Source organism: Cebidichthys violaceus, unplaced genomic scaffold (assembly GCF_023349555.1).
Source record: "Cebidichthys violaceus isolate CVI_PGR_0920_01 unplaced genomic scaffold, fCebVio1.0.p SCAF_6, whole genome shotgun sequence".
Lineage (NCBI taxonomy): Eukaryota > Metazoa > Chordata > Actinopteri > Perciformes > Stichaeidae > Cebidichthys > Cebidichthys violaceus.
Window position 1 is genome coordinate 15,213,951 of NW_027176816.1, and position 26,926 is coordinate 15,240,876.

Sequence of the window (26,926 nt, forward strand, 5' to 3'; positions counted from 1 at the left end):
TTTGGTGCAAACTGTGTGACCAGTCTGTTCTTTCCACTCCCAGACACCTTTTACAGTAAATTATTCTTACTGGCGGGAATGACGGCCAAATCTACAAATGCACTAAACCACAATGAAGAAATAAGACAAGAAATAGAAACCTGTTGTCAACTCTGTAAAATATATTTTAACAAGAAGAACATCTTTGGATTCTGGTGCTGTGTGTTCAGAAATGGATTTCTAAGGAAGAGTCTAGAGTGAAAAGTGTCATGTGTTCGGCTCTTTGTACACATCTGTGTATTTCTGCCCATCCAAAGCAAACACCTTTGCAAACCTTTGGATTGGTCCAGAGATCCATCAGGAACAAGGGGAAATCACCGGATGGGTCATTCCTGTGTAGAACTCGAGCCAAGTAACACACTGGTGGCATGTGATGTACGTTAAGACACCTGCACCTTTTCATTTCTGTGTAAACCCGTGTGTAGGCTACAGCAGGATACACCACTGTCCTGTTTCCCAGCTTCAACTTGCGTTGCTGCTCCGGGAAAGCAGCACTTTAATGGCGTTCACTCCCCAGGGTGGCTCCACTAGCTTTTGCCCCCTCTGGTTTGTGCTGCAGACGTCAAATGACAAAGAGCTATACAAACCAGCCAGTGTCTCATGCAATGTAGGGTAGAACACATACAATTATGGTCTGTAGGACTTCTGCATTGGTCCTGGACACATGACAGGAAATCAGTCTATTAGTGGGTCAGATGTGTTTCATGGAAAGGGATACTCTTTTGTATGACATCGTCAGTCCATGTGGTTAGGCTTCTGGATACTGTCTGTCTTATAGCTTTGACCTTGCATTCCAAATGTCCCTGATTAGCTGGTGAGGATGAAAAGCAGCAGGGCTGTGGGTCCGGAGGGCATGCAGAGACGATGTAACAGGTCTGAGAGCAGTAATCAGGGAGGAAGGGAGGCTGGAGAGATGAAAAGCAGGGATGAATAAAAGGGAGTGAAGTAGGAGAGAGGAGCTTCTGAAAGGAGTGGAGGGAATGGAACGTGGGGGGGGGGGCTTATGATTGGGAACAGGGCTCAGGAGGAAGCTGGAGAAGTGAGTGGGTGACTCACTGGTGAAGATGAAATCTCAATATCCCATCCTTTTCGCAATGATGAATCACCAGATGAACATGACTTGAAATTAATTTTAAAAAAAGGAAAACGTCTGCATAACGCTCAAGCAGGAAACACACAGACATACATATCTGTCACATTTAATATTGATGTGAGTTTAAATGGCAGAGTATGGCGTTTCCACATTTCACATTTCATTCAAGTGTACAAGAAAAAGGACAATTATCATCCTTCCATGTTCACACAACATTCATTTTGAAATATAGACATCAATCTCATGTCTGTGTGTTGAGTAAAGAGCCGGAGTCAGGACGGAGTTAGCCTAGCTGAGAATAAAGACTTGCAGCAGGTGGAGACAGTAAGCCTGGGAAGGTCCAAACTCAATACCACACCTACTAACACTCATTCACATGTTGTGACCTGTTTGTTTATTCTGTACACAAACAGAAATGGTTTGTGGTTTTATTTCCTGGAACAACTGCTTACCCATTCGCCCACACACACTCACACACTTGGATGGAGGCAGCGAATGCAGTGTGTCTGTCTTTTGCTCAAGTTGTCCACACACAGTCAGCAAGTTCAGATTTAGGTTTTGTTCTCCGTTCAGACACGATGGCACCAAACCGGACAACCTCACTGTGACAACAAAACGGAGGCTGCTTGACATATTTGTTATGAATGAATCCAAAAAGACAAATTGTTTATTTTACATTTATATAAACAAGATTTTGACAAGCTTCAGGGGTGCTGCCCTGTGTCATTTTGAACCACTGCATTACTCACATGTCACAGTTGTTGCTCTGACAGTCAGTTGATAGTCAATAGAATGTCAGTGCATCATTGTTCCAGTGTAAAGCACAGTCTGTGAACTAAAGTGCACAAGTGTTCGACTTTCTTTAAACTCACTGAGTGTTGTCATACTACCAACCAGGACATGTCCAAGACCACACTTTAGTTCTGTTCTTTCATTTTGCACAAAGGCTTCAGGAAAGAAATCAACTCCTGTTTGGTCTCACGCTGATGCAACAAAAACGTTTGTTAAATGAAATAGAAAAACCGAAGTTTGATCTTCAATCACTGGTGTCTCTAGTGAAACATGCAGCCTTTACTAAATGATCTGACGGCCGCTGCACCTCTGCCCTGTTCACTACTGGAATATAAAGTCAGTCAGTCAGCCCCTCGCAAATTTTGATGCGGCCCGTTAGTCAGTTCAGGTTCTCAACACATTTTGGGCCCGCCATCTTGTAGCTTTGGGCTGCACAGCGACGCACACCCGGACGTGTGTCAAAACCCAACAGATAGTCACGCTTCCATTGATGCTGAAATAGGCTGCATGTGAGTTTTGCTTTAGCCGATTTGCGGCCGATTGTATGCCAGAAGGCCGGCTGTATGGGACATGTAAACTACATGATCAAAGTTCTTTCACTTCGATCTTTTCATTAAGTGTCCCACACAACCATCGAGTTGTCATATCCAGGCCAAGCTGTATCCTACTTGTAAGAATGTAACCAGAAGGCCTTATTTTGCTTGACTAAATGCCATGATGGCCAAGCAACGTTTGACTTTTTTAGGGCTTCATGTGGACCAAAGTGTATGTGAGAAGGCTATATGGGACTTGCAACAATACAATCAAAGTTAAAAGTTATTTTATTTTTAGATTAGATGAAAGCATGTTAAAAACTATATATATCTGGCCCTTGATGTGATTCTCATTTCCCAGTTCAAATTACTTTGAACTGACTGAACTAGTTGCACTGTTTTGCATACACTGTACCTTTAAACGGAATGAAAACCAAAAGAATCAAAGAGTAAGTTGAGAGGGATCAGTGCTGAATCCTTTTGTGTTGCATAAACCCACTAGATGGTGCTGTTGCTCAACATATAACTAAACACAGAAACCGCCGGGCTCATGGAGAACCAGTATCACTGACCAGAGCTACTGCATCATCCAACATCTGCACAACTAATCCAGGACAGCATAGATCATGTCACAGGCTTCATACCTCCACTCTTCCTTATCAACTGATAACATGTTTTATTTCTTTTCCAAGCATAAACACTTCATACTAAAATCCAATGCTGAAATCCACATTTTTGTGAAGACCTAAACAGATTAGACTCTACAAAGAGATTTTTCCCTAATAAAGAGGCTTTAAGGAAACCATCGAGTGCTAATTTTGTGATTGGACGTTCATTTATTCATAGCTTTATTCAGGCAAACTAGTTTAATAATTCATCCCTTTAGTAAGTCTGTTGCCTGACATCAAAGGAAGCTTGAGCGAGCTCTCACAGACAGACCGCAAACTACTAGAGGAGCTGAAATGACCAACACGAGACATGTTGTTGTGGCATATTCTGCATAATTATAAATTCCTCCAGTAATAATGAGTTGACCAGAAGGAATTTGGTATGGAGCGCTCTGTATGGGGCCTCTATTGATGTCATAAATTAACCATATTTAGTTGGAGCAGAGTGTGGGGGAACTCCAAATTTTGACATGTCATATTGTAGATTACATAAAACATTAACCATCATCAACTTAATGACATTTTAAATTGGCATAAACCATCCCAGCCTCAGGCCAAACACTCATACTTCTCTATAAGTGAAGCATGAACATCTAAAACCCCAGCTGGCTGATGTTAATGAAAGGAAATGGATTTGAGAATAAAGATACTATAGGTTCTCTTTCTTTACTAACTGTCAATGGTTGAAGGTAACTCTTTATCCCGCTGCTTTTTATAGAATTAGATTCCATTGGTGGCTGCGGGTTGTTTCTGACTCGCATGATCCAAGTGATCCCAATACTTCTGTAGCATTTTAAGTCCAAAAGCAAATCATTCATTAAAAGACAATGGATTTAATCACTTCAGGAATTCATAACATGGATTTGTTTAACAAAAAGACGTTTCAGCGGGTCGTCCCTCAATCAGAACATCGGCGGTTCGATCCCCGGCTCCTGTAGTCCATGTTGATGTGTCAGTGGGCAAGACACTTAACCACAAATTGCTCCCGAAGGCTGTGCCTATTGTGGTGGGGCCTGATGGGCAGGTAGCCCCTGCACGGTAGCCTCTATCATCAGTGTATGAATGGGGAATGACGACATGTAGTGTAGAGTAGAAAGGCGCGATACAAGTACAGTCCATTTAGCATCTTAATACACCATGCCGAATCTCTTCCTCTGTTGCTGCGGTCAGTGAAGAGGTGTGAGTACTTCTATTTGCTCTTCCTCCAAGTGAATTACTTGCTTACTAATGAAGAGACACACAGTCTATAGGCCCCATTTGTGGTTTTGAGCTGCTTGAGTTGTCTTTCGCTTTGAAAATCCAGGCTGCTGCTCTCTTGACCTCATTCCAAGTTGAGTCAGCAGCTGGTCTGTCAGGTCTTCTGTACCTGGTACAGCTGTGATGAACACACTGTTTTTTATTGCTGGGTCCCCAGCTTCTCCTCGACTGATGTCATCTGGCATTCAGGCTTATCTCACTTTATTTCAATATCTTGACTGATCATAAGCACAGCGGTTGTTTTCAAAATGATATGTCCCGTTCCCTAATAACCATAATCTTGGGGATAATGATGAGAAGGCAATTCTTGATGAATGTCCACTTTACCTCTCATGTCCATGGCGGTTACCTGATCATCATTGTTCTAATCTTTGTTGGCAGCATAACCCCATTGTTAATATCAGTTGAAAACAAATGGAAGAGGTTTTGTTGGATTATGGTGTTCTCACAGTGTCTAATTGTTATTAGTTTTCTTTATTTTTTAATCTTCAACTTGTTTAAAGCCTTCATTACACCTCTTCTGAGCTCCTCCACAGACTTGAGTTATTGGATTATTTGACTGTCCTATATCTATATATCTATATATATATAGCTATATAGATAAATATATATATATATATATATATATATATATATATATATATATATATATATATATATATACTGAAAGAGAGAATAATCCTGAATGTGAGGATTGTTCTAGAGACAGACTACACTTTTTATTTGTAGCATGGTGTATCTCCCTCTGTCTGTTTAACCACAGAGAATGTCTATTGATCAGACAAATTGATTGTTAATACATTATCTTCCCCTCATGCCATCTCTGTCTCCCCTCATCCCTCCAGGATATCGACTGGGTGCAGACAGAGAAGCACGTGTTCGAGCAGGCGTCCACCAATCCATTCTTAGTAGGCCTCCACTCCTGTTTCCAGACAGAAAGTCGGTAAGATCACAATAAGACTGACACTCATACTGCATTTAAAGCCAATACATTTCTTATGCAGCTCATTATACCTGACTGTACTTTTCAGTAATATGAAATATTACTTACTACGGATCTCCTGAGGGCCTTCTGCATTGATTTACCCTTAGTTTGAACTTGCATGAAAAAGCACAGCTGCGCTCTGCTTAATATCATTTAAAGTTTTAAATCAAACATTTGCCCCGATGAAGGTCCAGTGATCAAAAGCTAGGCGTCTTTATTAAACTGGACGTATGTAGAGCCTTCTTTTCTCCATACTAAATGTTTTTGGCCATCTTGCACTGTCTTGTGTGGTGAACTTTTCAAAAGGATGTCCAAAAGCCATTAAAATTCCCGATTCCAATACCTGAACTTGCGTATCAGCCGATACAGAGTACCAATCTGATACCAGTGTAAAATATTGCCGAGTGGCTGACATTTTTCTTGCTCCAGGTAAAGTTCCACTCTCCGATAGCACCTGTCGGATCGGCACTGTTCATGTGGCACATACAGCTCTCAGCAGAGATGAGAGAAAAGCCTTGTACAGATCAAGTAGCTGGTGACACGTGTTGTTGTTGTTGTTGTTTCTGTGTAGCAAAAATGATGTGATAAATATTATGATGACATGAAATTGGATCGGTGCATAGACTCACTTCATACCGATGCCCACTCCAGCATTTCAGGCTGTATAAGAGGCATTTCTAATACATTAATACATTTTCTGATATAATTTGCATATATCATTGAGGCATAAACTACTGTATATCAGACCACAACAACACTGTTTGTCAGTAGGTGAACTCATACTTGGTTTTGGTCTCTTCAATAGATTTGTTAGGAAACATGAACTATTGGCACACTCAACATGTAACACCTCTGTTAGAAATAATTTAGAAGTAAAATATATGCCTTCTCAAGAAACAGATTGCTTTAAATCAAAGTGACAAGCACAGGAGCTCTTTTATATCTGATATCTTTTCTATATCTGATATGTCATTATACATCTCTTTGTTTTTCACATTTTCTGTTAAAACAATCTAGTCCTAAACAGCATCAATGGTGTTCTGATGGATTTTCTCATCACTCTCTGGTTTGCAGGTTATTTCTGGTGATTGAATATGTGAAAGGCGGGGACTTGATGTTTCATATGCAACGACAAAGGAAGCTCCCTGAAGAGCATGCAAGGTAAACATATATGTATAGTTACCTTAGTGTGTTACATCCACATGGAAAAATTAAACGTTTGTCAGGATCATAACTCACATCAGAGATGAAACATGTCCAGCTAGCATTTTTAAACATATATAAAATGAAGTGGCTTTATATTTACAACTTTATCAAATGTTATACTGTAATAAAAACTAATTACAGTACTGCAGTGAGGCCTCTAGGAATATGCTCCATGATCAGAGGATGACCATTTTGGTTAAGTATGGAATAGTCAGCTAACCTGACCCGCTGGATGGTTTGTTACACAGAACCATCTGAGAAGCCATCATTAGAAACTGTTTGGAAAAGGGCGGGCACCCTCAAAAAATGCAATCAGACTCTTGCTAAAGCCAGTCGGGAGAATTGTTGTTTAGAAGAAACAGTCTCTCTGTGTCGTCACACACACATAAGCCACGCCCCTAGCTGCCAGTAGCTCCTCACAGGACTGGTCCGTGATCTGGCTTACCGGTCACAAACGCATTACTTGAAGCCTGACAAGATGGATTTTCATGTGATATGTGATCCCACAATTCTTGGTACTCCTTTTCATTTCACGTACAGTAATGTTAAGGGGTGTGTGCAGTGTCTTTCTTTTTTGTCTTTCATAAACCATCAGTTTCATAAAAGCATCTGGCTTTTTGCCGTGTAGGACTGCTAGGTTGAGTGTGAGCTTGGTGGAAGATGCTTTTATATGCACCTTGTTTACGCTCAGTCTGAAATGTTCCTACCATACTTCTTCCAAGGACGCCTTACAAACGTATGCTCAATGGGATGCTTTAGCAGCTCTTCATGGAAGCGGCAACGCTGCCAAAATTCAACTTAACACGTATTTTTCCACCTCTGAGAAACATAATGAGCACCCATAATTCATTGTGCCTCTGTACTTGCAGGGCATTCCAACTGCGGCTCTGATAAATGCTGGATCAAAGGCTGAGTAATTTAGAGAGGCACCGTTGGGCCCCTATCGGCCCCTGCAATCTGTATTCTGGAGACAGTGGCTGTACATATTCAAAGCAGCATGTTAATCACTCATAATGATTGTACATATTCATGAGCAGCGCTCTTAGAGAGAGCTCTGCCGCATTTCCCCCATGCCGTGGGGGAGGCGGGCTGGTGGGCGGTGGATGGTGATGCTGATAGGACGCAGCTCCTATCAGTCTGATGCCAGCAGTGAAACAACGGTGTACAATGGATGCTGTCACAGTGAAAAACGTGGGGGAGCGATGTGGGATTTGTGTGTTCTCTGTCAAACATCCCTCCGCTGCAGTCTTTCCCTCAGTGTTTGACATTCATGGATTTACAGCAGGCAGACAGCGAGAGGCTCGTCACTGTTAATGAAGGCTTATCTCCTAGAGACAGAATGCACACTACCTACACATGGAGAGGAAATGCTACTGACTCACTGATGCACACCAAGTACATCCAATTAAGGTTCAAAACTAGAGGCTTTTAAGAGTAATGTGTTTTATAAATATGTCAATGTTCAACATAACCAGATTGATCTTTGTATCATAGATGTAATTATGAAAGCCCTTTATACCTCAAAAATCAATCAGCAATAACCAATAACCATTTGGTCTGAAGCATACTGGAGCACACGGGAGTTAAGGCAACAAACTTTCTTAGATGGTTAACATTTCTACGCCAAGTGCGTATGTACAAATATTTACATTTCTTAAGTAACCTTCGCTAAGCCTCGCTCCTTGAACGCAGACTGTCCAATCATAGCATAGCATTAGCCAGCTGTGAGCAAGATTTGACTGCTATCTGGAGAGGTTACTGTACATTTCTAAAACGTCACGTTTCTACGTAGAAACAAGGCGGCAACCTTCGGTTCTGAAAATCGAAGCCAATGCTAAAGTGCCTTAAACTGGTATTCTTTCTAATGTCCATCAAAGGGCGACCTTTATTTGTAAAAAGAAGTCTGGTTGTATAGAAGTCTATGAGAAAATGACTCTACTTCTCTCTTGATTTATTACCTCAGTAAACATTGTAAATATGAGTTTATGGTCTCAATCTCTAGTTTCAAGTCTTCTTCAATACAGCATGATGTTCATTTAGTAAATTATGGTCCATTTAGAGTCCAATAGACCATAAAGCTGAGTATGCTTTTAGAGCATAATTGTAGCTACCACGGTCTGAGAGTTGTCGTTTTACAACTTCCACCCTTTCACTGTGTGTTTTTTGTTCATGAAAGTTAAATGTAACCTTGGTCTCCTGAAAAACAAATTTCAAAAACTCGAGGCTTCAAAACGGCAGTCCACAAACCAATGGGTGATGTTTTGGTGACTATGTGCATTTCTTATTTAAAGTCTATGGTAGAAATCTAGGAGCTAACATTAGCAGAGTATGTTGGCACATCATTAACTAGCGTAACCACTTTGATGCTATCCTAGCTATTGAAGGAATACTGAATGTATACCATTGCTGCTTTCGCTTTTTAATGAATAATAATCCAGCCAGAACTGAACACAATTCAGCTAGTAGCCATTGTCAGTTTCACAGTAACATCGCTGATGACGGCTTCTGGCTGAAACACGCTTGGTTTTGCCTACAATTTTCAAGGAGACCCTTTATCTGTGTGTGCCGGTGTTTTGATTCTTCCACCGTGGCTTGTGGTAGAGGTCCGGAACATTACAATAATATCTAACTTGCGCTATTTAGTGCCATATATATATATATATATATTCAAGAAGTCAACAACTGTCAAATCAAATAAAGTACACATCAATTGTATTTTAACAATTATTATTCTCAGTTTTCAAATTTAACTGGATGGATTATAAATAATTCATAGAAATACATAAAGAAATGTTCTTCTCTCACTTCAAGTAAAATAAGGGCTAAACATAAAATACACAGAAGATGCAACTTTTGAAAAACTTGCATCTTAAAAGAAAATGCTTGATTTTAGAAAAATTCATGAAAATGAAAGAGTGTTGCTGGAATTAACTTTGTTCTCTTTTTTAAAATCCTTTTCACATCATAACAGTCTCAACTTTATAATAAACAATCTCTACACATCTCAACATCTTGCCCTCAGTTCAGACTGGAGTGTTTGAGCAAAAGGTTCATGTTTGGGCTTGTAGTGGAGTTTCACTTTGGCGCATTTAATAATGGCCACGATATCTGAACATATGAGACAGAGTGGTTTTGTAGCACCAGCAGAAAGAATGACCAAATAAGAGTCTGTCCATTTTTCCTAAAAGCTGTTTTCGCGGTCCACCTTTCTCTTTTTAGAGCACACGTGAAACTGCTTCTCCGACTTACTTCTCCCACTGCTCTCTCTCTCTCTCTCTCTCTCTCTCTCTCTCTCTCTCTCTCTCTCTCTCTCTCTCTCTCTCTCTCTCTCTCTCTCTCTCTCTCTCTCTTGTCTGTGTGCAAATCTCACTCAACTCACGATGCATTTCAGAATACACATATTCGATTGGCTGAGTAGCGTCACGTGAGATGATTTACAATGCATGTAATTGGTCGGTGTGTTTCCTGGACTGCTGACCAAGTGCCGTAAAGGCTAGAAAAGCTGTGCAGTTTAAAATAGAAGCGCTCCGCTAAAATGTATAATTCTCAATTATCCAACCGTTATACGGTACATCCGGACGGGCCGCCTGTTAGTGACCCCTGCTCTAGAGGAAAACTCAAAGAGTGTTCAGAATGGAAAGGGTTCATCCTCTGGGAGCATGTACTCAGCAACTATGGCAATCTTCTCAATGAACCATTTCCAAACATAGAATCTGTAGCATTGCTGGCCTAACGGCTTTAGATGAATTGCCGTTGAGACAAGTCACTGTTACATAAATGCTGTGCAGAACACGACCGTATAGAACTGCAATTAGAATTGCAAGCCATTTTTCACCTGGAGAGCTACAAGAGACTGCAAAGCCCCCCTTTCCTTCTTACCACGGTCACAGCACTACTGGAGAACAGCAGTAAATTAGAAAATAACAATATCAAGTTGATTTTAAAACTTGTTTTGCAGTTCAATCCCTGTTTATGTCTGTGGCTTAATTAATGACCATTATGAGTGTGATGGTCTAATGACACCAACACAATATGTGCAACCACCAATAGCGATGTGTCGTTTTGTGGTGTAATTCGTTGGCCTGATGGTGGCACCAGTGGACAGCTCATCATTGCCAGCATCTCTCTCTTCTCCTTCACAGATTTTATGCTGCTGAAATCTGTATCGCTCTGAACTTCCTGCATGAAAAGGGCATCATTTACCGAGACCTGAAGCTGGACAACGTTCTCTTGGATCACGAGGGACACATCAAGCTCACAGACTACGGCATGTGCAAGGCAAGACACGGATTGATTTGTTTTCCGTCGGCTGTGTGGACGGCTGGCGTAGGGGTTATCAATAATGCAATGTCTGTACTGACGGGGCCTCTGTCTCTGCCTTTCTGTCCACCTTTCTGGTTCTTGAACATTATATTATTTTTTCTTATATCACTGCAACCATGTCTTCTTCCCCCTCCACCCCCTTCAGGAGGGGATTAGACCAGGTGACACCACTAGTACCTTCTGTGGAACACCCAACTACATTGCACCCGAGATTCTCAGAGGAGAGGACTATGGTGAGTACAGGAGTCCCAGTGGGGTTTGATCAATTCATGTCCAAACGCTGATCCCAACAACTCATATTTTTGTTTCTAAACTTCTGATGGTGAATCATTCATTTTGAATAAAAAGGCAATGAAGGATGAATTTAAATCATGCCCTACACCACCTAAACTGCATTGGGCAACTTTTGCGGCCTAAAACCGGACTCAGACTAAAGGAGTTCAGGGGTGGTTCATCCCTGATATACCCCTCCCGACAATCGGGGGGGAAATCCAGTCCAGCACCTTGGTCGGTCCCGATGGTAGGCCCAGATTATCTGGTAATGTGTAGGGTTGTCAAACTGTTCACTCTTTCATTGGAGCTGCCCCGGTTATTTTCAAACGTGTGTGATATTTAGGAGATAAAGTCTTGATGATTACATCAGTGCCTCATTCGAGTGGGACCACGATAGCCAATGAGAAAGACAAGCCGGAGCAGCTGACGATTCCGCTGAACATTCTAGCCCTTAAGGCTAACGTTTTTTAGCATTCCAACATTGACAGGTATTAAAACTGACCAGCCATTTCTCATCCTGACTCATTAAGACTTCTGCTTTTGTTTTTTCTAACTGCAAAGCATTGCTGCAGAGAGTTTAAGCACCACGTCAGTCTTCACGTCTGCTCCTTAATGAACCACGTGAGAGAGATCACGTGAGGTGGTGCGTTGCACGATAATATTAATAAACTCCTGCAGTGTGTGATGCACCATTATTGTCAGATCTTGTACTGTGTACGTGTTAAAGAGAAGAGCATTCTCCCAAATGTGTGATGCAAAACAATTTCTAAACTGGTTAGGATTTTAAAACTCCTGTAGTCTGAGCCTGGCTTCTGTGGCAGTGCATGTACATAGAAAACGTTTTTACTTGTTACCAAACCAGCCTCAGTTTGGGATTAATACGTATATAATATAAGTGTCTGATAAGTAAGTCTTTTCTTATTGTTGTGTACCGTCCCAGGATTCAGTGTGGACTGGTGGGCTCTGGGAGTGCTGATGTTTGAGATGATGGCTGGGAGGTCCCCATTCGACATTATCACCGACAATCCCGACATGAACACAGAGGAGTACCTCTTTCAAGGTGAGGCAGAGGAATTTAACAATACCCAAGGTTTATACCTGTTAGATACACACTGCAATAAGAGTTACCATGGCACTGCTGTCTAGGAAGTCATATCTCTCTTCCTACTATGGCGAAGGCATAACTCGCCCTACTCTGCCTCTGATTACCCTGATATTCTTACCCTAACCCCAACCACTCTCACTTCTCATGCCTAAACCTAACCAACCCAACCAAGGAAGGCAACAAGGACTAGCCAATCAGAGGCAGCATGGGGCGGGTCATGACCGTAGCAGGAACAAAGCTTCAGGGAAAAGGGCTTTGAACTGGGAAAGACCAGTTGTCACTTTGCAACCCTTTATTAAAAGACTTAACTTTTTATAAATATTTGCCCATGTCGAGATTTGTTGTCTGTTTTAACTGATTTATTTGTTTACTTTTTTAGTTTTGAGGCATTATTCTGCCTTGTTAAAGAAACAATACCAACATAAATATACATCTCAAAAAACTATCATACATTTTCAAATAATGGCTGAGTCTGAGACAAGTGCTCATATTTAAAGGGTTTATTCTTTTGGGTGGCATGAATGTTCTTTTAAAATTGTGTTGACATCTGCCTAAATGAAATACTGGAGTGCAGGGCAATGTGGCCAATAGTTTCATTCAAGGAAAATGTTGGTGATAGTGGTGTCGAGCAAACACAGGACTGTTACTCAGGAGACTGCTGTTCGTGTCCCGTTTGCTACATTACTTCCGCATTTTACTAACACTTTTACGAACATAATTTTATTTTGAAAGGAGACTATGTATGTGATGAGGGCAAACTAAACGTTTTCTATGGACATTTTGAAAGACACGAGCGACAACTTCCAAAAGGAACGCTAGAGGGGAACTCAGAGCTCCATAGTTTGAAGTGTAGGGCCCCAAGTATCGGTATTTAACGAGTTGAGACAAGAAACAGTAAACGCATTAATCATTGTTTAATTGTAATTGTAAACAGAAGGAAATAAATTGGAAGTTTTCAGTGACTTCAGTTGTCAAGATAGTATTAACTGGCTACTTGTGAAAAGAATCCAGGCATACTGGTCTCTCATCTCACATTTACTCAAACTGTAGACAACGAGCAGCACAAGGTAAAGGAAGTCTTGGCCCAGATATCTGCTGGATACACCCTAGAAATATAGTTCCTTGACCCCAGAGGCATATCTGTCATGAGGACGGTTGACGATCGGAGAGAGAGAGAGCGAAAGATACTTAACTAGTCCCACGGGAAAATTTCAGCAGCTTAGCAAAAAAGATAAAGATAAAGTCCAAAAAACTGTAAAGAGTAAAGAAGAAATTGGCAGTAAAGTTGTATAGTGGAGAAGAAGTGCAGAACAAACAGTTATTGAAAGTAGCATGATTATATTGTTGATTGAATTAAATGATATGATCCAGAAAACTGCAGATGAACATTTAATATCCAGACACCGCTGACTATCCCTGTCACAATTTCGTCACAATTTAGCACCCCGATCACACATAGTCCATCCACCTAGTCTTGTTTATCCTCCACCCATAGTAAACAATATCAGTCCCTGTTTCATCAGCAGGCATGTACCCCATCCTCTAAGCTTTAAGGGATTAGGAGTATAGGGGAATAGTGGGAAATCAAATCTGAATATTAAGAGCACATGGCAGGCTGCTCGGCGCCATTTAAACAAAAAAATTTTAATTTAGCCATTTGTGACGCATAACTGATATTGTGAGACTGAGGAAAACAGATTCCATGTAGCGGAATAACAATCAGCTCTGGGCTGTGACGGTTTTACGTGTGTGTAAATCGAGGCTTAGATGGTTCTGGCATGCTTCATTAAAATGGAGGGATCTCACAAACAGGGCTAATTTTATTTCTCTCAAATGTTAATTAACTTGTTTTATTCAAGTCTGTGAAGTCTCTTGGCATTTGAGTAAACTTATCGTTATATTTACCTCAGTGATAGACAGTCGTGTGAAAGCCTGATACGGCCGGGGGAAATAATAGTTGGAGAACCTCCATTCATACTTTTGTTTTGTCATATTCTCTGTTGATAAAAGTGTCCTTCTGTGTTTATTTCCACCTAGAAATGATTCAGTGATGTGTGTTTTTCAAATTCAGTTGACAGATTACATAGTACTTTATAGGGTGAGAAAATTCCACCTTCTGGTAGATTAAACTCTTATAACCCCATTGGATGAGTGCAGAAATGCATGGTGGTCAGCCATAAAGCATCTGGTTTTCCTAATGTCTTAAAGATAACACGACTGTAACGGTTTGCTGTAATCTACGTGGATCTTACCACTCAAAAATGCTGTTAAAGTACATGTGTGTGAACAAGAAATGGGTTACTATTTGAGAATTCATGTAATGATGTACTGCTGCATGCACATGCTGTAATGCACGCTCCCCCACCCCTCATGAACTGTGGAGAATCTGGCAGTACATCATGGCCTCTATTACAGATTTAGAGTGCATGTATGGAACAGTTCACCGTTTTTTTTTTTCTCTATTGCTTTGCTTCATTTGGCAGCTGATGGCATTTTCATTTAAACTGAGATGGCGCCAAATAACCACACTGAGGCTCCCCAAAACGCAGGACTCAGTTCTCCATCAGTCAGACTACATGAGCATGTTTATTGTTGTTGGAACATTGTTTCATAATTCAGATTTTAATGGTATAAGGAGACGGATATAGAAATGTGACGGCCAGCATTCACTTCTACTTGGAAAGCCTGGCATAACAAAATGAGCCGTATCACGAACAGAGTCTGGACTCATGCTTACATTTGGGTTAATGTGCAGCATAGACTGTGATGTAGAGTGATGTAGCATTAAGTGACATCCCCTTTGTGTTTCTACAGAAGATGTGTTGAAGCTCCATTCCGTTTTCTCTGGTTTTCAGCTATAATTGTAGCTTAGTGCATCATCCAGCCTGGTCGAGAACTTTAAAATGTAAATAGAGTACTTTTACCTGGTGTCAGAATGAAGGATAAAAGGATTCTAGCCGTAATAACTTTACAGAGTTGTGAGTCCTTCCTCATAATATTATCATTGTGCATCTGGTTAGCTCTCAGCCCTTGCTCTGTGCAAAGAAAATGTGTCAATGCCACTGACGTCAAGCAAAGCAGCACTTTTATTACATTCATCTGTGTGCTTAGCGTCTGTGTGCGCTACAGACGTCAAATGTTAAGGAAATTACAATTCTGCAAATACACGCGTAAAAATCTCTGCTGATCTACACAAAGAAGCACGTTGAGTCACTCAAATGTTTCTAAATGCCACCCATGCACATGGCCGTAAGACTGGAACATGCTGTATTCTCCAGGCTGCAAGCAAAACATGAATGAGGGTCATTTGCTGACATTGCTTTAAATACTTGTACAGATTTTGAGTATGCTCTTTTGTGATTTTTCACGTTTCGAAGCTGCCTCCAGACTGGAATCAAAGCTTTTTTTTTACTTTCCACGCTAAAGCATTGATGGGATTCAGGAGGTGTGCTCGTTCATCAGCACACCTCATACCCATAACACCCTTCTCGGTGTGATCTCACCCTGAGGGTAGAGGAACCTCTCTAATATCTGTCATATTTGCATTTGTGTTCCTCGAGCCATATGGTACCCTTACATAGCACGCCCCTTCACCTCCTCCCTCTCTCACACAGCCACCCACACACTCCTCAATAACAGAAATTCCTCCGTACTACAGCAGCCTCGTGTGACGCATTATGTCTCTGCTGTGACTGTCGGGAGCATAGCATGGCACCGTGGCTAGCATCTGCCACCAGTACCAATCCTCGTGGTGGTCGTACTGGTAGAGCAGCAGGTCCCTCGATGAATTCCTGCCAACGGAAACCAACCTTTTCACTATAGGATGCCACCCAGCCATATGGCACCTAGCTAGACCCTGTGCCAGACCCTGCTTTGGCTATCAGTGCTGCACATGCCAGCCCCACATCTTTAGACAGACAGACAGACAGACAGACAGACAGCTGGCAAACATGTGACAAGGCGGTATTCATTTTAGAACAATGTACAATTTTAATAACTGAACTATATTGAAAAAAAAATATAGTTCCTATGATCCTTCTTTATCTTGGAAGCAGAAATTAGACCGAAAACAAACATTTTGGGCCTGACCTCACACCCACTAGGTGCGCTCAGTGTCTCCTCTCTTCCTAAATGTGTGCGTAGGGTACTTCAGAGTTTGCGGGCCCTCTCCCTAAATGGTGGCGTTTTGAGGCTGGTAGCTCCATGCATTAGCATTCAGCAACCCCCATTAATGGACAGCGACAAATAGTAAACAGGGAGCCTTCCGTAATCAGTAAACACTATATGAAATCATTATAAGACAGTTCTGGGGTCGTGCACAATAGGTGGAAGCTTTGAGGTGTATTCAAAACGACATTTGAATTCTAAATCACCATTACTGCTTTGAATGTAATGTCCCTGTTATATCATAGTATGAGAGGATATAGAGGGTATGTTTTTTACAACATAAAGAGACAAATGGCATTAGAAAGGGTCCAAGCATATATACATTTACGTCAATCCAAGCAGAAACCTCTTGGTCTGAAAAGTGCAGTCAATGCTGAAGTGTCTTAAAGCTGCATTCTCTCTAATGTCCATCAGGGGGCGACTCCTCTGGTTGTATAGAAGTCTATGAGAAAATGACTCTACTTCTCTCTTGATTTATTACCTCAGTAAACATTGTACACATGAGCTTTTGGTCTCAATCTCTTGTCTTAAGTCTTCTTCTTAGTTTAACAACTTTTTTTAAACACACGTTTTCTTTTTTTCAACCATTGTTTTCTCTGCAGATCTTCCTCACTGTGCCTAAACAACCTCTACCAAGAAGATAAGGCAGCCTGTCGAATATGTTATTGTCAATACGAGCAGAAAAATCACTAATATCAATTCTGATGTTTTTTGTCTTCTCTAACTGGGCGGGGGAGGGGGGTAACCACTTCTCGAACACACACTGATCACCTAACCTTGAGCTATGATTGGGGGGGGAAAAACTCTGGTCAACGCAGCGTGAGCCGCTAATGTGTGAGGCAGCACTACATCCTTTTATTTCGATTATGGTGATCTTCAATCTTCAAAGATTTTTTTTTGTTCATTGTTTGTATGACATTGTTGAGCTGTGGGAGTCTCAAGGCTGTGTCTAAACCCATCATAAGTGAGAAAAAAGAACAAAACAGTGTCCTCTGTATCTCCTCCCTTCCTTTGACTCCCACTCAGCAGACATGGTCACCCACAGGCAGGTTGGACTGTGAATCATCCTCCTCCCTACTCATGCTTGTCCTTTTCCTCTCTCTCTCTCTCTCTCTCTCTCTCTCTCTCTCTCTCTCTCTCTCTCTCTCTCTCTCTCTCTTTCTCTCTCTCTCTCTCTCTCTCTCTCTCTCTCTCTCTCTCTCTCTGTTGCTGTCCTTCTTTTCTTTCCACCAACAGTTATTCTTGAGAAGCCCATTCGTATCCCAAGGTCTCTGTCGGTGAAAGCTGCCAGCGTGCTCAAGGGCTTTCTCAACAAGGTGAGAGCAGTCCACTCCCAATTTGCGTAAATTAACTTTCTTGTTCACCCTTGAATGTTTGTATTCTTCCGCTTTCGCTGGTCAAACTGTAAAGCACTTTGGATAAAGACGCTACATAAAGGCAGTCTTAGTTCTTTGTGCCTTTGTTGTTCAAAACTATTAAAAACACATCAATAAGCAACACTGTTACACTGGCTGACATGTTCCTTCATCACCATCAACACACATTAGTGCATTATGATCCAATCCCACATACGACGGCCGCTGCCACAAATACTCATTAGAGCACCCAATGTGGATTCATCCGCTGCTGAAAATAGTCCCCAACAAATGTCATATATCCTCCTGCTGGAGTAACATTTGTTAAAACCTACAGTGACCAGGTGTTTGAGGAAATTACTGAGGCTTTTTCCAAAATGAAACTATATATTTGTGAGCTAGAAAAGGATTTATGAATTCAGTAGGATCCAATGGGCTTGTGGCCTCACAGAGAGGGTTGTGAAGTCAGAAAGTATGAATGAATGTACAGCTTGTTTTGGAGTTTACATGAAATTTGTCGATAAAAACAAATGTATAGAATAACACCAGAGTTATCATTTTAATCAAACAAGTTTCAATACTCTGCAAGTTTTATACCTTAGTGAAACAAATGAAAGACAATTACCTGAAACAAAAAACACAAAAAATTCTGAAAATGTTAAAGTTTCAGCAGCAAAAATGATCTGTAGTAAATGAACTACAACATGTAAAAACACTGGTGTGGCCCTTTAAGACATATACATGATTAAATATATGTTTGTAGAATTAATCCAGAGCATTCCCATTTATTCTGTGTGTACATGTACAGAAGTGTTTATGCATTTCAGCCCCAGGTTTCATGTTTTTTGCAACAAGGTTTCGCGTGTGTGTCGTCATGGTGTAGCTCTGATGCACGAGGCTGCTTCTGTTCCTGCAGGCAGCCTTTCACATGCACTTTGCCTCTGTAGGGCATCACCATAATTGTTGTGATGAAAAGAGCCCGGTCCAAGTTAAGCAGTTACAGGGGGGCTACATGTACACATACACATGCAGGGCGTGATGCAAACATGTGTGGCCAGCATTATTACTAATTGTCCACGTTGTTTCATTCTGTTAAGACTACATAACCTCTAAAAATATATTAAGAGAAATGCTATCTCTCGACATAGTCCCCCCTGGACTTTATTAGTATCCACGTAAAGTAGAATCCACCTGACAGTAAGTCTGCATTCGTCTACATTCTAAAGAATAATCTCACATTGCATAAACTATGTCTCCTGTTTGTGTTCCTGACCAGCTGTCTTGATCCCAACAGGATCCCAAGGAGCGGCTGGGATGCCAGGTCCAGACGGGGTTCACAGATATTAAGGCACACACATTTTTCCGCAGTATAGACTGGGACCAGGTAAGAGCAGAGTGAGTGAGGAGAGAAACAAATATTATGATATGATTCTTAAATTGTTGTTTTTTTGCATTTCATTTGGGTGTACACAGAATTTTCCAACAAAATATACAGTCATTTTTCAAAATAAACACATTCCATGCTCCCAAAAGGAGCAGGGAGAAGTCCATCTTATCTTATATAGCCTTTCTCGAAACATACAAATGACATAGTCATAGTAGATGGTCTGCTTTGGCAACATGCTTTTGCTACAAATATAAACCTAGACCACCAGTGTGTCAGCAAAAAACCATGACAAAGAAAACATTCAAACTAAATCAGGTAAGTTTTAGTAATGTATTAATGCTGTGACAAATTATCTAATTACAGTTTAAATGCAAAAACCTACACATCTGTGAAATCCTCCGCTGAACAAAAATATCTCTTCAACAAGTTGACTTTGACCTGTTGCACCTATAAGCAGCATCTTGTGTTTCAGCAATGTTAAGCCTGTCATGTTAGCAAACATCACCCATCGTTGGAGGGAAACAAGGCAACGCTGACATTTATGACCTTCAATTAACGTGTAATCTGTACGAATAAGTGCATCATCATCAACACATCTACGTCTCCCTCAGATGTTCACTGAATGATAATAATGTGTTGATGTGAACCCGCATAGTCAGCAATATTTTAGTGAATCCAGCTCCTGAATGATTAGTTACTTTCAGTCTGTTGTAATACAGTCTGGTAACACACACACACACACACACACACACACACACACACACACACACACACACACACACACACACACACACACACACACACACACACAACAAACAACTAAAATGTCCTAAGTTTTGACAAAATAAAGTGCAGTCCACTGAACATAGATATTACTCATGAAGTTCATATTTACTCATATTTTGATCTCTATATGTTTTCTTAAATCAAAAAAAATACGAGCAATTATTCCACAGGCTCATTTCCCTGTGCTGTTTTTTTTTATACGATTGCATTATCGACCTTTTGCTCAACTGAGTTGAGTTTTCGTACCTTGCACAGCAGCTTAATTCTTGGGATGTCATGAGATCACGAAAGAATTACATACATATCTGTATAATCTATGCGTGGCTTATGTGTGTGTGACGACACGGAGAGGAGAGTTTGTTTTAAACAACAATGGCGGCTCCTGAAGAGGTTAGCGTAGATGCAGCAAAAGCATCAGTTCTATCAGGACTGGAGAGTATTTCTTCATTGAAGGAAGAACAAAGAACGACACTGAAGACTTTTCTCTATAGAAAAGATGTTTTCTCTCTTCTCCTCGCTGTCTTCAGAAGGCATCTGATTGACAGATGGTTCATCCAATCACTTTCCAAGTATTTTTTGAAAGTCCCTGCCCTTTTCCAAACAGTTTCCGATGACCTAAATTATTTCTGTGTGAAATAAATCAAACCAAGTGGAAAACACATCAAGTCTACAAACTCATCGACTGATTTGTGCCCGAGGAAACCAAGTATAGGCTTCAACTTCAACTTAGTGATACCCTTCACTAGCAGCCATGGTCCAAGACAGCCCAAAACAGCTGTAAACACAAACAATACCTCCCAAATCCAGAGAGCCGTGTGCTAGAACTGTGTGATGATCTGAAGTGCAACGCCTTGAAAGACAAAGAAGGAAATAATGGGGTTGCAACTTCCAGAATATTATCTCTCAGTTCAAACAGAACTATGAGGTGGAAGGTGACACATATTCCACTTAGCATATAGTTCATCATTGGTGGGATCAGGGTTGCTTCCTGACAGACAGCTGCTGACAACTGATCTGGGGTTTGTCACAACTAATGTAACAACAAAGAGGGAGTAAACACTGCACGCCCACATTCAATGCCAATCAGCTGTGAGAACAGGGTACAGCTGTCATCTCACATTCTCATTTCCCTTTGTCACACTCAATAGTATGGATCTACTGTATATATCAAGAGCTAAATAGCACAGAGAGCACCCTCCTGTGATGGTTTGAACAGGCACAGGAGTGAGGTGGAGCCCTGTGTATGTGTGTGTGTGTGTGTGTGTGTGTGTATGATAAAAAATGCATGATATAGTTATAGACATTGTGTGTAGACTACTGCTCGGTGTAGTGAAGTGCCTTCCCCCTTTGTGGATGAGCAAAAGTGAATTCTTAATCACACATGTACACACATATTCACAACTGAAATCTTAGCACTGTGTGTGTGTGTGTGTGTGTGTGTGTGTGTGTGTGTGTGTGTGTGTGTGTGTGTGAGTGAGTGAGTGAGTGAGTGAGTGAGTGAGTGAGTGAGTGAGTGAGTGAGTGAGTGAGTGAGTGAGTGAGTGAGTGAGTGAGGTTGCAGTTGCGTGATTGATGGCGTAGCCCTGATGCACAACTTCGTCTGAAGCGGACATGAAAGCAGGGCTGAGCAATGTACACTTAGGACAGACGTGAACAATGTTTAGGTCATTGTGATGTGATGTAGTTGTGATGGTCAGTGGAACTTCGTTGTGACTGGATGGTATCAATGGGCCTCCATTCATCATTCATATAGTTATAATATTATCAGAATCAATGGGAGGCAAACAAACTTAACAACTGCTGTGGTTCCCATCACATCAAATCACATCGTTGTTTCAAACGGGGAGTCAGGGACTGCAGATGAAACTGATCTGGCGTCCGGTCACAGCAGACTGTGGAGGTGGGTTGATCATCAGCACTGGGGCAGCCGTGTACCTGTCTTCTCAGGAGGCACAGACAGGCGACCAGAGCGATAACTTAAGGAAACCTCACCTGTGAGCACCAGGGACAGAGCAACGGGGGGGGGGGGGCGAGGCCAAGGCCCGAGCGGCTGGAGGCCGACGGGGCATCAAACAATAGACTTCCAGCACACGCCCTGAGGCCGACCAAGCAAAGGAACCCGCTCATCTCCGGAACAAAGACCTTTTTGCGAGCACACATCAAGACGGCGACCCGCATCTCATACATTTCTCATTGTTATCTTGAAAGATTTTACTGTGAAAATGTTCCAAGATCATTTCATCGCCCAGACTTTTTTGCCATATTTTGGCATGACTATTTAACAATTCAGTAGTTGCTTTCAAATTCTCACAGCTGCCTCAGTCTTTGTGCAAGTCTCCCATCAAAGTCATCTACACTTTGCTGAGTTGGGTTTTAGCATTAAACTTCATGTCCAACTGTTGAATCTTTAATGTATCAGTGTCCCCTAACACCAGTACTGACTCTGCTGAGCTTGCACACTTGTTTCTATTTGCTGATTTCTGACCATGATGTGAAATGTCCTCTTTTTCACTGTTAAGTAATATTTCATCGATGTTGCTGCATGTATGACGCAGAACAGGTTGCCTCGTAGATGTAGCTAATGCTAATGATAAAATTCACAAATTGAGTCAAGCTATGTACAACAAGTTTGTGCCGTTAAAAGAGAGGAAAAAAGTAAAAGAGCTAAAGTATAAGAACGCTCTGACGTGAGGCCAAATTCAACATTATATTATGAAACCATAACCAGAAATCCATAACCGCATGATCACGATTCCTGCAATTGAAACATTAAATGTGAAGTCATTACTGTACTGTTGGAGTTTTATCGGATTGTCAATTCTGTTAGTCAGTGAATATTAGCTAATTAACATAAATCTAATTAAATATGTTAAAATACAGATGTTGACTTCACATAGCTCCATTCAGAATCAGAATCAGCTTTATTTGCCATGTATGCGTACGCATACAAGGAATTTTCACGTTGCTCTCAATGTAAATACATGGAAAATAATATAAAAACAAGTACATTAAAGACAACAAAGTAGAACAGAGGTAAGCATAAACATTTAACTGCTATGAACAATCTAAATCTAAATATATATCCAAAAGTATATATATATATGAACATAAAAAACAACAACAATAACAATGGATTTGGGATGTTAGTGCAAAATGGTGGTAATAGTTCAAATGGAGGTGCACTTTGTCTGAATAATTGTTCATCAGAGTGACGGCCAGCAGAAAGAAGCTGTTCTGGTGTCTGGTGGTTTTGGCGTACAGAGCTCTGCAGCGCCTACCAGAGGGGAGGAGTTGGAACAGCTTGTGTCCAGGGTGAGAAGGGTCTGCAGTGATCTTTCCTGCCCGTTTCCTACTCTGGAAGTGTACAAGTCCAGGATGGAGGGCAGGCTGGAACCAATGATTCTCTCTGCAGACCTGACAACCTCTGGCTCAGTCATTATCATTGTATAGACAAACGTCAATATCAAGAATATCTTTATTAGCAGCTGCGACGCTAGTTGTATTGTATGTAGTTATTACATAACATACTATAATCTTCTAGCCTTCATCTTGTAAATTCTACACTGTTGCAAGTGCACTTGTTTCCAGTTTACAATGACTCTATGAAAGCACCATTAATATTCTACTTTATCAGACATTAGCGTGAATGCTAATTAAAGGAGAATTAAGGCCACTTCTCTATCCTTGTTGTTGGCGCTTTCCTCATGGGACAATTAGCTTGGGTGGCAGGTAGTATACCGGCATAAAAAAGGGGGAAAACAATTGTCAAGAGTGAGTTAATGAGTGCTGCCACAGAGCCTGTGAAGTACACACCAAAGGCAAACTGGGGAAAGATATCAAAGCGGAGAGGAATCCTGAGCCCAGCGACGAGGCCCCCGTGTAGCACAGAGGAAAAACAAGTTGACAAAGCTGTGAGAGGAGGAGAAGCGACGCTCTCTGCCCTCAAACTCCAAACCTGTCTCCAGACCTGACAGGCCTGGCACACCGCTACTGTTGTTACCACGTATTAATATTCATCAGACGGTTCCTGAGGGAGCGCCGGGTTTCTCTCTGAAGAGATGACACATTTGAATATCATTTACCTGCCGTCCTCTTTCATGCCCTCGCCAAATCCACAGTTCTTCACTGCCAGAGAACTGTCAAGTTGATGAGCGTTGAGAAGAAATGTATCATTTGGAAGTGGGTACAACTGGATTTCACTATTGTGAGTTCCTTTTCATCGACACTGAGATCACACTCAGGCAGGAAGCCAGACATCCATCCTCTGTAGTGCATGATGTGGGCGCATCTTTGTCTTACCTTTGAACCAATAAATAGTTAACTTTATCTTTCTGTTTTGTTCCCTAAGAACACCAGAAAGCCAGAGGTTGGCAGCATACTTCTATGCACAATTAGTATTTTGGTACAGGCCAGATTATGATTTTTGGATAGGCCAGATGAGAATGGGTGAAGTTTAATAGCAGTGTTCTTTGCTGCAGACTTTGCATAAAGGCTTTGCTTCGATCTCATACGACAGAAATGATATTTCCCTCCCCACTCCTGCTACCTCCAATAAGGTTTCTGTTTTTGGCTGGATGTTCACCAGGTCACTGGACACTGGGGACCATTGCCAGAGATGGATGGTTTTATTTTCCATATTGGTTTAGTTCAACGACTTTGTTGCTACGAGTCGCCACCGTAGTATTTTATCAATTTGCGGCACTGCTGTACACAGCTAAGAAAAACAACAACAACCATAATTCATATAGGCTAGAGACACAACACCAAACTAATGTCTCACAACGATCAGTATTTATTGTTTTACTTTGCTGTAACTAATCGATGTAAGTCAGGACTGTCTCTGGGTTTTTGGGACGTCTAGTTTGGGATCAAAAAGAATTTTAGCATGTTGCTTTGATAGCCAAAGTGTTTGCTGACTAGTTGGCAGAACTCAAATGTTTCCAATGTGATCTCACAGAAATACATAAAATGACCATCACCTCTTATTAGCGCATTAAACAATTGAACGTTAGGTTTAGTCAACAATACCACTTAGTTAGGTTTGAGAAAAATGGCTGGGCTAAAAATAATTACATAAACATAAGAAATGAAAATATGTAAACAAGTCGAGAACGTTCACATTAGCTCACCAACACCTTGGGACACGAACACTGGTCTCCTGGTTGAAAGTCCTGTTTGTTTGACTCATCCAGCTCTCCTCCCCCACCTATAGTCTTTCTCACTGTTTGCACTACGTCACTAGCTGTTGTTCATACTAGTCGTTATGAATTGCCATTATGAATCACCCGGATGACCTGATATGGACAGGGAAGAGGAGAGTACCGGAAGCTTGTGATGTGCCGGTGAGCAAGAACAAGTCACGATACAGCAAAGAGTAAAATGTAGAAGTGCCCACACAGTGTTTGGTTTTTACAGCACTTAGTTGTTCCATAGTTTGGAGTTTTGTGGCTGAACTGCTTGTTTTGTCTGATTGTCGGACCGCTCGTGTTTCTTGTCCTATCTGTGTTGTCAACGTGTCTCATGTTCCTAGATCTCAGCACTTAGCTTAACAAAAGAGAAAAATAACAACAAGCCGGTTCACACAGCACCGTGTTTTCGTCCATTGAAGCGAGCTGTGTGCATAAACAATTCACTTTTTTTATGTGTGGGACGTTCACAGTCTGACAGCAGATCTGTACAGATATTGTGAAAGATAGATGTGAAGGCGATTGTCCCGGTTCTTATAGAGACGTACTTCCACGCTGTGGACAGACGACGAGAGCCAAAGCTCCACTCAGTGTGATGAAGTGAAAACAGTAGAGCGTGTGACGCACAGCCTCACGTGTGCTGACTGTGGGAAGTCTGCAGTCACATTAACGGCTGCCTGATTGTCACATCGTCCAAGCCTGTCCTGAAAGCATCAATGCCACTGGAACACATCTCACACACACACATACACACACACACACACACACACACACACACACACACACACACACACACACCTCCACACTCTGGCAGGGGCTGTGATCTGAGAACCCATGGATAGCCATGGCGCTACCTCTTTCATGTGCCCCTCTGGCCTCAGGGGTGCTCCGTGCGTGTGTGTGTGTGTGTGTGTGTGTGTGTGTGTGTGTGTGTGTGTGTGCGCGTGTGTGTGTGTGTGTGTGTGTGTGTGTGTGTGTGTGTGTGTGTGTGTGTGTGTGTGTGTGTGTGTGTGTCATTACCACCACACAGAGCTTCAGCCTGCCCAACAACACATCAGACAGACTGGGGAAAGTAGGAGGAGAGGGATGTGAAAAGATGAAAGAATTGACAATGAGTAAGATGCAGACAAACGGAGAGGACGAAGATGGAGACAGGATGTGAGGGGGTGAAACTGACAGAGGAGTGTAGGTAGGCGCTGAAAATCGAAAAAAAAAAAAAATTAGCAAAGAGAGAGAGAGAGTGGGGAAGGTGTGCCAATTTGATGGAGAGGGAGCGATAGGAAGAGGTATGAAGAGAGAAAGTGAGTGGTTTTCTGTTGTTTGTTTGTTTGTTTGAAGCTGTTCCCACAGAGCACTTTGAACCAATAACAGTAATGAAGCTCAGAAACTGCTGCAAAAAGCAGCAGGAGGACCGGGAGTGTTGTAGCAACTAAACACACACACTCAGCAAACAAGAAGTGGGACTGGAAAGCAACTTGTGAGTGTTAAATAGGATCCTCAACAGCATTCACACCTAAACCACAAAGTAGGTCATTTGTTAGTGCCGTCCTAAGTGATTCTCTGATCTCTAAAGGTTTAGTAAAACTACCTGGTTAAAGAGGAACACCAGTTTAACAGATGAAAGTGTGTTTCTACGTGTCGGAGAGTCACAAAAGGCTCTTTCCTTCCTCCCAGAGAGAACTGTGTGAAGTCTGATAAAGGTTGGATGAAGTCACTTTTGGGTCTGAAGACTACAAGTTAGAAAATGAAATAAATCTTGATTTGTGGCGTC

General features: G+C 41.5%; 1 protein-coding gene across 4 annotated transcripts in view; it reads left to right on the plus strand.

The window, feature by feature from the left end:
• prkcz (protein kinase C, zeta) overlaps positions 1-26,926 on the plus strand; it is a 111,137-nt gene that overhangs the window by 71,526 nt on the left and 12,685 nt on the right. For all 4 annotated transcript variants that reach the window (XM_068732946.1, XM_068732947.1, XM_068732949.1 and 1 more), the window contains 7 exons: positions 5,228-5,325; positions 6,442-6,528; positions 10,716-10,851; positions 11,042-11,129; positions 12,110-12,229; positions 17,678-17,757; positions 19,091-19,180. In XM_068732946.1, the coding sequence (XP_068589047.1) occupies positions 5,228-5,325; positions 6,442-6,528; positions 10,716-10,851; positions 11,042-11,129; positions 12,110-12,229; positions 17,678-17,757; positions 19,091-19,180 (699 nt within the window). The remainder of the gene's footprint in view (positions 1-5,227; positions 5,326-6,441; positions 6,529-10,715; positions 10,852-11,041; positions 11,130-12,109; positions 12,230-17,677; positions 17,758-19,090; positions 19,181-26,926) is intronic.